Source organism: Engystomops pustulosus, chromosome 7, assembly GCF_040894005.1.
Source record: "Engystomops pustulosus chromosome 7, aEngPut4.maternal, whole genome shotgun sequence".
Classification (NCBI taxonomy): Eukaryota; Metazoa; Chordata; class Amphibia; order Anura; family Leptodactylidae; genus Engystomops; species Engystomops pustulosus.
In genome coordinates, this window is record NC_092417.1 from 5,828,918 (window position 1) to 5,840,607 (window position 11,690).

General features: G+C 51.2%; 1 protein-coding gene across 1 annotated transcript; it reads right to left on the reverse strand.

Annotated features, from left to right (window-relative positions):
- Window positions 1-908: 908 nt before the first annotated feature.
- On the reverse strand, window positions 909-10,466 carry ADAR (adenosine deaminase RNA specific). Its single transcript, XM_072114516.1, has 15 exons — window positions 10,310-10,466; window positions 8,608-9,888; window positions 8,088-8,268; window positions 7,876-8,006; window positions 7,656-7,791; window positions 7,310-7,524; window positions 7,073-7,226; window positions 5,784-5,955; window positions 5,612-5,705; window positions 5,408-5,527; window positions 5,172-5,305; window positions 4,900-5,082; window positions 2,594-2,706; window positions 2,395-2,519; window positions 909-2,316 (listed from the first exon to the last, which is right to left on the reverse strand). The coding sequence occupies exons 2-15, from the start codon at window positions 9,876-9,878 to the stop codon at window positions 2,076-2,078; spliced, it is 3,270 nt and encodes a 1,089-aa protein (XP_071970617.1). The 5' UTR covers window positions 9,879-9,888; window positions 10,310-10,466; the 3' UTR covers window positions 909-2,075.
- Between the last annotated feature and the right edge of the window lie 1,224 nt (window positions 10,467-11,690).

Below are 11,690 nucleotides of genomic sequence, written 5' to 3' on the forward strand. Positions count from 1 at the left end.
CACAGCAGGGAAGCTGTGCACACACAGCACCGACTACACTGCTTGTATCCATTTCACTGCTGGTTTCTACTACATATTACATGCACCTCTACATGATGAAAACTACCAGGTTAGTCACTATATAAATACTTTATTAATACTCAGTGTATTTACTTGAAGGAATCTCACTGGATTTGCCTCTGCATTACTTAAGGAGAGAACACAAAGTATTATAGGATGTGAGGGCAGCTTATAACAAGGGCAGATACAGGAAGAGGTTAGACTCCGCCTACTTCACTGCTGCTGAGGAAGATTAACGAGAAGAAGCTTTGGAAAATAAAAAGTCATTGAAAGAAAAGGACGAGGAACATAAAATAAGAGGGAATCAAATATGAAAATTAGATGTAAAACCATTGACATCAGTTACACTTTAGAACACACAATAGCAGATTTAACAGTAAATGGCGCCAACGTCAGACAGGGAGCGGTAAGACACCATCTAACAGGATGCCGACTGCTCCACCCCCATGAACACCAGATACAGGAATCGGATTTAACATTCTTTATTGTGTCACTTTTTTTTAATTTATATCAATATATATAATCTCCATTGTTTCCAAGACCAGGTTACACCTTACAAAGACCGGACACAGCGCTGGTTTGGCGTTCTCCCGCCGCGGCGATTCACTGTCAAGTCTCTGGTCGCATCACTCAGAGCCTAAAAAAAACCAGGAACCAAAAAAAAAAAAAAAAAAAAAGGGAGGAACTCCGAAATCATGCAACTCCAATGTCTACGACACGGGAAGAACACACAAAGCGGCGGTGAGAGGCGGAGCTTTGTACACGGGAGATAGAAAAAACATCCTGACACTTGGGGAGGACACAATCCAGTTTGGGAAGGAGGAAAAAAACAAAAAACTCATGGAATGTTTCTAAAAAAAAAAAAAAAAACACAGAAGGGCAGGAACCAAACTGGCGAATGTTACGGCGGCCGATGTCTGACTGGGAATCTAGAAGAGAGCGTCTGCATGTACAGGAAGCGGCAGCAGTCAGACATGCACTGAGAACCAAAGACTCTACGGAACCGCACAACCTCAGAATGCAAAAAAATATCTAACTATGTAAAAAACACTAAGAAAAAAACAAAAACAAAAACCCCCAGGGGGTCTGAGCCACCGCCGCGCCAGCACCTCTGCAGGACCAGAGAGAGGGACAATGCAAGATGGCCGCCACCGCTATAGGACTCCATATGTAGGAGGAGCGTACCGCTGCTCCACGGCCACCAATATGGCGGAGGGGAAACTTTAAGGCACGCGCTGCAACTAAATACACTTTCTATAGGGGAGGAGGAAAGGGTTAACCCTTCCTCACTTGTCGCATCTCCTGGATTGAGCCGCACTCCGTTCTAACGTTCTTGCTTTCTTAGAAGTGTAGGGGGTCACAAAACACGCTAAGGCCAATCAGCGGCCCCTTGAGTTCACAGGAGGTCACACAAGCGACGCCTTCTGGTCCCCGGGATCACAGGAGGAGGTCACACAAGTGACGCCCCCCCCCCTCCCAGGATCAGACAAGGTGACAAGTGACGTCCCATGACCCCTGACACTTCCAGCCTCAGCCATCACTGCTGAGGGACGTATCGATGCTAGAACTGGGTTAAGGGATCTCTGGGAAGACATCTGATATCTATTGCAACTCGATTCTTAAAAGGAAAGTTTACATAACTGATAATTTGGTAAAAGGTTTTTGTCCAGTGAGTAAGGTGGGAGCGGGGGCAGGACGCAGAGACACCAGCCTGCCATAGGTCACCAGAAAATGGCAAAATTTATTTCATTTCATTTACAACCGCGGACAATGCAGGGTTAATAAAAAAAAGGAAAACGGTTTAAAAGAAGTGAAACCTAAAAACCACTATAATGGCGGCGGCGCCGGCGGAGGGGCAGAGGTGCGGCGGCTTTGTATCTGGAGGGGCCTGGAAGACCGGCGCTGGGATCGTCTCCCCCGGCAGTGCAGACCCGGTCACATTCCGATACAAAAACAAAAACAGCGCCTGGAAAAAAAAATTCATAAAAACCAAAAATAATAAAGTGGGTGCGTGGTTAATTTGTGGCCAGGTTGAAGCTCTTCTCCTCCTGGGGTTTGCTGATCCAGCTGCCGTAGCCCATCTCCTGCAGGGCTTTGAAGAACTGTCCTTTGGCCTGCTGGTAGAGGGCGGCCGCTGCCTTGATGTCGCTGTACGAGCTGTACTGAAGAAGGTCCTGGCGACCGCGCAGCGCACACAGGTTCTGGAACAGGACGAACATGTGGAGCTTGGAGACGCGGGAGACTTCCAGCCGGCACCTGCCGAAACACAGACGACGTGTCGGGAGAAAGAGGAGGAACACTGGGAACCTGCACAGATCTGACGCAGTCACTCACCCTTCTACTTTGCCCTTGGTGCCGTCCAGGACCTCCACCTCGTCATCCGCCAGGCACCAGTTCACACTGGACTCCTTGGTCTTCCCAGTCTGTCGATGAGAGTCGTACACGCTGACCCGGCCGACCTGCAGAGATATCATAGGTTATTGAGGGTCCGGAGAGAGGTGAGAGGGCGCAGGTCTGACGGTCCAGATCCTACCTCCGGGTGGTTGACGATGTAGAGATCCGGTAACTGCTTCTGGAAGGTGTCGCCGTCCTTGGCCATCCGGCAGCAGATCGCCCGTGTCAGGTGACCCTTGCTGAACAGGTATCCTGAAACACAGACATTACTTTAAGGGGAACTCCACCTCCTTAAGATGTGTATAGAAGAGTCACATCTCACATACTCCAGTCACTTCCAGAGCTGCATTCACAATTCAGCAGAAGTGGCTTATTTAACCGGTTCGCGACCGCCCGCCGTGTATTCACGGCGGTGGTCTCGTTCCGATGTATGGACAGGGCTCGCGGGCCGAGCCCTCTCCATAGCCGGTAAGTCTCTGCTGCAAATTGCAGCAAAGGCTTACCGGCACCGATCGCGGGTGTTTTCTTGCAGAACGCCGCCGGCAAAGCTGCTGGCGGCTTCAAACAGATGGTGGCGCATGGGTGCCGCCATCTTTCCGAGGATCGCTGCTCCCCGTGACGTCATCGGGGAGCGGCGATCCGTTGCCATGGTAGCTTCGGGTCTCACGAAGACCTGAGGCTACTTCGGGTTAACCCATTCATTACAATGTGCTATCAGCACATTGTAATGTATGAGGAGTAAAATCCCCATATACTGCCATACTGTAGTATGGCAGTACATGATAGGATCGTACAGACAACCTAGGGTTAAAGTACCCTAGGGAGTCTGAAAAACAGTAAAAATAAAAAAAAAGTTAAAAAAAAAATTATAATAAAAAAACCTAAAAATTCAAATCCCCCCCCTTTCCCTAGAACTGATATAAATATAAATAAACAGTAAAAATCATAAACACATCAGGTATCGACGCGTCCGAAAATGCCCGATCTATCAAAATATAATAACCGCTTTTCACTGCGTTATACCCCGTAACGGAAAATCGCGTCCAAAGTCAAAACTGGCACTTTTTTGCCATTTAAAAAATTTTTTAAAATTCTATAAAAAGTGATCAAAAGGTCGTACAGTCCTAAAAATAAGATCATTGAAAACATCAAAAGTCGCAAAAGATGACACCACCCACAACTCCGTACGACGAAGTATGGAAAAGTTATTAGCACAAGAAGATGGCAAAATAAAAAAAAATTTTTTTTAATGAGGTTTTAATTTTTGTAAATGTATGAAAACATTATAAAACCTATACAAATTTGGTATCCCTGTAATCGTACTGACCCAAAGAATAAATTAGATGCGTCATTTGTGGCGTGAAGTGAAAGCTGTAAAATCCAAGCCCACAAGAATACGACACAAATGCGTTTTTTCACCATTTTCACTGCATTTGGAATTTTTTTCCCGCTTCCCAGTACATGGCATGGAATATTCAATGCGATCACTATGAAGTGCAATTTGTTACGCAAAAAACGAGCTGTCACATAGCTTTTTACGTGTAAAAATAAAAAAGTTATAGATTTTTGAAGGCGGGGAGTGAAAAATGGAAATGAAACCGGTTAAAGGAGCTTTCTAGAGGCTGAACAAAGATGGCTGCCAGAAAGTGATACTCTTAACCCTGGTGCACCAGTGGCTCGTCTATCCACGTGATGGGGATAACCTGCTGATTGGTGGAGGACCATGCATCCATGTGGGCAGGGGATCTATTGCTGCTGGGAATGGACGGAGGGGTAGTGCACGTGCTCGACCTGTACAGAGGAGAGGGACGTCCTGCTCGCTAGGAGTCTGTGTGATCACAATCACCCTCCCCAGATCAGCAAATAGTAGCAGAGGTACCGCACTCTACTGGAATATGTGGTGCTCAAGAAAATTGGGATTCTCGGTCCACTTCGTATAAGGTAGAAGAATTTTCGGCACACACAATGGGTTTTTCTTTGCTTAATTAATTTTTATTTGTAGTGAAAAAAATTCATAGATCAGCCTTCTGCCTCACCTCAACTCTGTATACCTCCACTACAAAACATAAGTAGATCAATAATTAGTACGACGTTTCGGTCATCTCGACCTTTGTCAAGTATGAAGCCTTCTGCCTCACCTCAACTCTGTATACCTCCACTACAAAACTAAGATCATACTTGACAAAGGTCGAGATGACCGAAACGTCGTACTAATTATTGATCTACTTATGTTTTGAAAAAAGATGTTATGATACAAAACTACTTCATGGTGAAGGCGGATCTATGAATTTTTTTCACTACAAATAAAAATTAATTAAGCAAAGAAAAACCCATTGTGTGTGCCGAAAATTCTTCTACCTCCCCAGATCAGCATCATGAGGATAGAACTAGAGTCATGGAAAACCCCTTTAAGAAGACACGGTTTATCACTGCTATATTTCCTACCGAGTGTGACGGAGCTGAGGTAAACCGGCTCGACGAAATGTGACAGGACGGCGCCCTGCAGACCCAAGACGTTCCAGCGCAGGATCTTATCGCTGCAGGACATGGTGCGGAGCCGCTCCCCGTGCTGGATGCCGTCCCAAGTGGGGACAATGTCGCTGGACTCCACGGGAATGGTTCCCTCCCCTGCGGACATAAGAGCGGCACAAGTCACATGACTGCATAGTCACCAGTCACCAGAGAGGGCGCCCTCCCGCAGCTCCGAGCCTCCGTACCATTCTCCACTTTGGTTCGCAGTTTGCCTTGTTTGGGATTCTCGAAGAGCGGGTAGTGCTGCTTGTCGCCCTCCGCACAGGGCTGGTCGCTGCACGACTTGTCAAAGAGCGCCCCATCGCCACAGGGGGCAGTACTGCAAGGCAAGGAGGAACAATCAGTGGCTGATAACAGAGATTAATAGACCGCACCTGCTTTGTACATCCAGCATTAAGGAGTCTCGTCAGAAACCACTTACCTGATATAGAGGTGGAAGGTGATTCCGGGGCGGATCCTAAGCATGTCCCCCTCAGATTCTTCGAAAATGCTCTCCTCTGGCGTCTCGGGGTTGTACTTCATCAGCTGATCATAGAGGAACCTGCAGGGAGGGAGGAAGCAGGGACGGGTCAGCGTCGCCCTCTATGGTCTGTGTCCTTCATTACACCATCCAGCAGTAACTTACCGTATGAAGCCGCGGCGCGCAATGATCTCAGCGTGGCAGTCGTTGACAGTCTCCCCGCGCAGACTCAGCTCCTCCCCCTTGACACAACGGTTCCCTGTAGAAAGAAAGTGTTCAGGAAAAGCCTATGGAGGAGCAAAGCTGCACTACCCGACCCAAACAGGGCGGCACTCACCAGTGCCGATACTGACAACAGCGCCCAGGTCCTCTGCGCTCCGCTTCATGATGATGGCGGCCAGAATCTTCCGGCCCAGGAGGCTGTTCTGGATGCGCGCAGTCAGGCTGTTGAACTTGTGGTGGCTGAGCATAGCGATCTGATCGTGGAAGGTGCTGCCGCCAACCGGGAGCTGCCAAAACAGAGCGCAGTGAGTACACACCCTCCAGCCATAGACCTGGTGCCACTCATGTAGGGGTCTGATCCATTCTCACAGCATAGTCTAGGACAGTGATGGCTAACCTATGGCACTGGTGCCAGAGGTGGCACTCGGAGCCCTTTCTGTGGGCACCCGGGCCTTCACCAGAGATGACTCCAGGTATCTTCCTGCAGTCCCAGACAGCCCAGGACTTGCTGTGCACAGAGCTATTTTAAAGTGACAGCTCTACCTGGGACTATTTTCTGCTTTATTGGTGCCTCAGGTGCTGATATCAATGAAAGCTGTGACAGAGAAGGGAGTATAAATCACTAATTACATTTCTGTGTTGGCACTTTGCGATAAATAAGCGGGTCTATGTTGTAGTTTGGGCACTCGGTCTCTAAAAGGTTCGACATCGCTGGTCTAGGATATGATACATAATATGGACCCAGCCTGGGATCTAATGCATTTGACGGGTTGGTTTAACCCTAGTAGAGCGCCCCCATGAGGACAATAAGCTGACAGCCTGGGCTCTAGGCAGATGCTATGAGAAGTACTGGGCTAGTAATGGTTGTCAGATGTGTGTAAGGCAGTGAAATGGTTACGCTGCGGTAACCCCATTAGCCTGCAGGGTATCAGCGCTCCCTGGTGTGCGGATCATGTTGTGGTGTCCGATCACCGCCGGATCCAGTGACGAGGGAGACTATTAAATGATGCGGCATGTGTGTCCTGGTATCAGGTCACCCCTCCTCCTCCTCCACCCTCCTGTGTGTCCCGATATCAAGTCACCCCTATTGTGGCTACTCTGCCCTTCTGTGTTTCCAGGTATGGTGTGACCCCCATTCCTCCTCTGCCCTCCAGTGTCCCCCCCGGTATGGGATCTTCCTCTCCTCCACTCCTGTGACCCCTATTCCTCCTCTTCCCTCCTGTGCCCCATGATGTGGGGTCACCATTATTCCTCCTCTGCCCTCTGAGTTCCTCCCTCACCCTCCCATGTCCCCCGGAATTAGGTCTTCCCCTCCTCCACTCCTGTGTCCCCCTGTATCTAGTCACTCGCCGGGCACACCATCCCGTGCGTTTCGGTATCAGGTCGCTCCCCTCGTCCTCTCACCTCCGCGATGCTGTCTCCCTCTCGTATCGCTTTCTCTGCCTCCCCAATCAAAACTCTCAGCGCGGCGTCAGCGGCCTCCGCCTTGGCTTGTTTCTTATTGGACGCAGTGACTGGGGGAAACCACCGACCCCCGACTTTGGCTTGGAACACAAATCTGAGAAGGAAACACAAGATTTATATTAGTCAAGTCCCTAAATACACCCTTCACCTCTACAGAGGCAGCATGGCGGGTCTTACTTGGGGTCGTGTGGCGGGCCGGTCTGGCTGACCATCTTAAACTCTGCAGCAAAGCCCTTGGCACGGGAATACTCCAGGAGCCCGCTGACCGGGTTGGCATTAAGATATTTGATGAAGTCTCCGACACCCGACTTCTGTGCCATCTTCAGGTCCTCCACCGAAAGCTCCGGGACCGGGGGGAACTCTGTGTTGATGACCTCAGGCACGGGCTCCGGCTGAAGAACAGAGAGTGATAGAGCCCGATATTGGTACATTACACCCTTCTTCAGGCAAGGACACAGCAAGGAAACGCTGCTCCCCTCTTAATGCAGAGAGAGAAGAGCGCAGCTGTGTGAGGACAGCTCACCTTCTCGGGATGTAACAAGTTGTCTCCCAGTAGGATCTTCACCGCGGCCTCGGCTGCCATCTGTTTCGCCATCTTCTTGCTGTTGGCCACCACAGCCGGGAAGGTCTGGCTGCCCATTTTGACGACGTATGTGAACCTGAGAAGACAAGTGATGTCACACGTGGGGGCACTAGTGAGTGTGGGACGGGGGCCCAATACCCCATGCGTGGTGAATACTCACTTGGGGTCGTGCGGGGGTCCCTCCTGACACACCAGCTGGAATTCACACATGTTCCCAGATTTCTGGCTGTGCTCCATGAGAATGCTAATGGGATTCTTCCCCCCGATGAGTGGAGCTGGGGGTGCAGTTTTCTGCAAAGCAAAAGGTTTAATTCACAGTTACACATTCCTACCAGCAGAGGGCTCCACTAAATCTGTATAGCATCTTCTTACCACATCTTCAGGGGTCTCCATGGTGGTCTGCTCCGCCAGGACCTCATCCTGTGTCCCTCCTTGCTCTTCACGCAGCAGGATGCGTAGGGCGAGGGATGCCGCCTCCTTCTTCGCCGTCTTCTTGCTGCTGGCTTCTGCTCCGGGAAAGCAGCGGCCGTCAATCACGGCCTGGATCTTGAACCTGCGGCACACAAGAGGGTTCTGCTGCAGTAATACGGACCGTTCTACCCCCAGTATGAGGGCCCCACCACTGTATAACACTGGGGGGGGGGGGTAACCTCTAAGCGCTCTCACTGCCCCCGAGATGCTCCACATCTCAGCGGTACATCGCGCGACATCTCAGTCTGACTTTCAATGTAAGTCGCCTTGGGTTCATCCCACCAGACACATGGACATCTCAGGAGCGGTGTGAGAGATCTGCAAGGTGACCGACTCCCAAAACAAGCCTCTTCAAGGAAATAGAGATCATTTGGGGCACGTGGTGCCTTCCCTTCGAAGTTGCTCGTCCAGGGTCACTTACCTGGGGTCATGTGATGGTCCACTCTGCTCCAACAGAACAAAGTCACACTGCAGGGAGAAGAAGTGGGTGAACTCCAGGAGTCCACTCACAGGGTTCTTGGCCTGGCACGCCAGCAGTTTGTCCAGTCGTGAACACTCCTTGGTGGGCTCGTAGTTCTGCACAGAGGCGTTCTGCATGTCCATCCCGTCCCGGTCAGTGACGTCGTCCAGAGCCCATCGTCCATTTTCATAATCCACTGGCGTGTCGTCCTTCATGCGCTTGGCGGGTGGCTCATCGCTGGTCAGGTCCGCCGCCTCTTTCCCCTTCGGGATGAGGTTGCAGACCTCCGGCGTGGACCCCTGCTGGCCATTCTCAGAGTTAGCGATGTGCTGCTCGTCCTGGCCGGCCGCCTCCTTCTCGTGGATCTCGGCAGCTCTTTTTTTCACGAACATCCTCTCGCGCTTGCGCTCGGTCAGGGACCACTTGGCTGAGTTGCCTTGTCGGCAGACCTCGCCCTCCTTCTCCAGTGTGTTGAGGAGCTGCTGGATCTCATTTATCCGGGTCAGTCCTAACCCTTTGCGGATGTTGGTGGGGGTGGACCCCGGGGACTGGTAGAGGAACTCACAGAGTTTTTCCTTGTTTTCCGTCATCTCCTCGGGGGACAGGCTGGACTCGGGAGGAGACTCCTCTTCCTTACGACCTTGGTTGCCTCTGCTGAGTAGCCTCCACCTTGGGGGCTTCTCGCCGTCTTTGCACAGTAGGTTCCCCCTCTCGAGGCTGTAAAGACGGTTATTGATGACCTTTTTCTCTACCCGTAAAGTCTTGGATAAATATTTGGCGGTCAGGAACTCTCCTTCTCGCAGGTCTCTGAACCTCTGCAGGATAGAGTTCTCCAGGGGGTCCCTGGACAGGGAGAGTTGCTGAAAGTCCTTCGACAGGTCGCAGGTGGTCCTGTCCGGTCTCCACTGAGTAGGGGGAGCAGGAGGAGGAGGAGCTACGGGAAAGGGCGGGGTATATCGTGGAGGGTTGTAGTGTTTCGGTGGCTGGCGGTAGGAGTTCCAGGTGAGTGGCTGATATGTAGGGAGGTCGGTCTGACCACCCAGGAGGAAAGCTCTCTGTTCTCGGATGATCTTTTGCTGTTCCTGTGTGAGGAAAGGGTTAATGAGAGAGACAGCGTTAGGGTTATAGGTGAAGTTATGGGGCGGCGGGTGAGAATGGTGCCCTCTGTAGGATCTTGCGGTCATTGCCAGAGTGACGGGGGAGCGGCGGGAGGCTCTCCACTCATACAACATAGGAATGGCCCTGCCGAGAGAAGACAGCGTCAGACACAGCGCACGACAGCCCCGCCCACCTGACACACAACCGGCTCTGCTCACCGCTGGCCCTAAAGGGGTTGTTACCAGGAACCGGCAGCACCCAGTGCATGGGGACATCCCCTGTAAGTCTCAGGATAGGGTCAGTAGTAGATTGGTTAGGGGTTTGTTACAGTGTATCAGTGCAGTGAAGTGTGAGGAGTTCATTCATACCTAGATAAGCTATCACTCCCTGGTATCAGCCAGTCCACTGTCTGGTAGCAGTAACTCTTGGCGTTCTGGTGTGATGTAATCTGTATGTAACTATAATCCACCCCCGGATTTGGGAAGCCTCGGCACAGGAGCAGCCTAGAGGAGTTTGTTATCTCCCCGTCAGCTGCAGAGCAGAGCCGGTGTGTGCAGACACTTACCTGCCTCCTGGGGGGGATGTGGTAGGTGACCCTGCTGCTCTGCATGGGGATCGGGGGACAGGAGACACTCGGGGCCTGGGGGGAATGTGCCGGAGCCGCAGCAGTTTCCTGGTCAGAGGCTGCAAAAGTTTCAGTTTCCTTTCTCTGAAAGCTCCGCCCCCCAGGCTCATTATACACAAGACACAGGGGCCCTGCAGCCAATCAGCTAAGCCCAGGGGTGGGGCCACAACCTGCACAGAACTCAATGAGGCACAGAAGTAACATGATCTCTACACAGGGATCCCAGGAGAAACGGGCAGGGGCACAGAGGTCCTCCGAATCTACAGACTACTGCTCCCTGGTGTCAGCCGCTGCAGCCCGGGTACTGGGATACAATCTATTACTCTCTGTTATCAGCCATTACACCCAGGGGAGAGGAGACTGTACAGGGGGGGGATACAATCTATTACTCTCTGTTATCAGCCATTACACCCCGGGGAGAGGAGACTGTACAGGGGGGATACAATCTATTACTCTCTGTTATCAGCCATTACACCCCGGGGAGAGGAGACTGTACAGGGGGGGGATACAATCTATTACTCTCTGTTATCAGCCATTACACCCCGGGGAGAGGAGACTGTACAGGGGGGATACAATCTATTACTCTCTGTTATCAGCCATTACACCCCGGGGAGAGGAGACTGTACAGGGGGGGGATACAATCTATTACTCTCTGTTATCAGCCATTACATCCCGGGGAGAGGAGACTGTACAGGGGGGATACAATCTATTACTCTCTGTTATCAGCCATTACACCCCGGGGAGAGGAGACTGTACAGGGGGGGATACAATCTATTACTCTCTGTTATCAGCCATTACATCCCGGGGAGAGGAGACTGTACAGGGGGGATACAATCTATTACTCTCTGTTATCAGCCATTACACCCCGGGGAGAGGAGACTGTACAGGGGGGGATACAATCTATTACTCTCTGTTATCAGCCATTACACCCAGGGGAGAGGAGACTGTACAGGGGGGATACAATCTATTACTCTCTGTTATCAGCCATTACATCCCGGGGAGAGGAGACTGTACAGGGGGGATACAATCTATTACTCTCTGTTATCAGCCATTACATCCTGGGGAGAGGAGACTGTACAGGGGGGGGATACAATCTATTACTCTCTGTTATCAGCCATTACATCCCGGGGAGAGGAGACTGTACAGGGGGGATACAATCTATTACTCTCTGTTATCAGCCATTACATCCCGGGGAGAGGAGACTGTACAGGGGGGGGGGATACAATCTATTACTCTCTGTTATCAGCCATTACATCCCGGGGAGAGGAGACTGTACAGGGGGGATACAATCTATTACTCTCTGTTATCAGCCATTACACCC

Coding starts and splice junctions, on each gene's coding strand:
- ADAR (XM_072114516.1), bottom strand. CDS start 9,878: ATGTTGTATGAGTGGAGAGCCTCCCGCCGCTCCCCCGTCACTCTGGCA. Junction 5,083..5,171: donor GCGAACCAAAGTGGAGAATG/GTACGGAGGCTC, acceptor TTATGTCCGCAG/GGGAGGGAACCATTCCCGTG. Junction 2,707..4,899: donor CCTCAGCTCCGTCACACTCG/GTAGGAAATATA, acceptor TCTGTGTTTCAG/GATACCTGTTCAGCAAGGGT.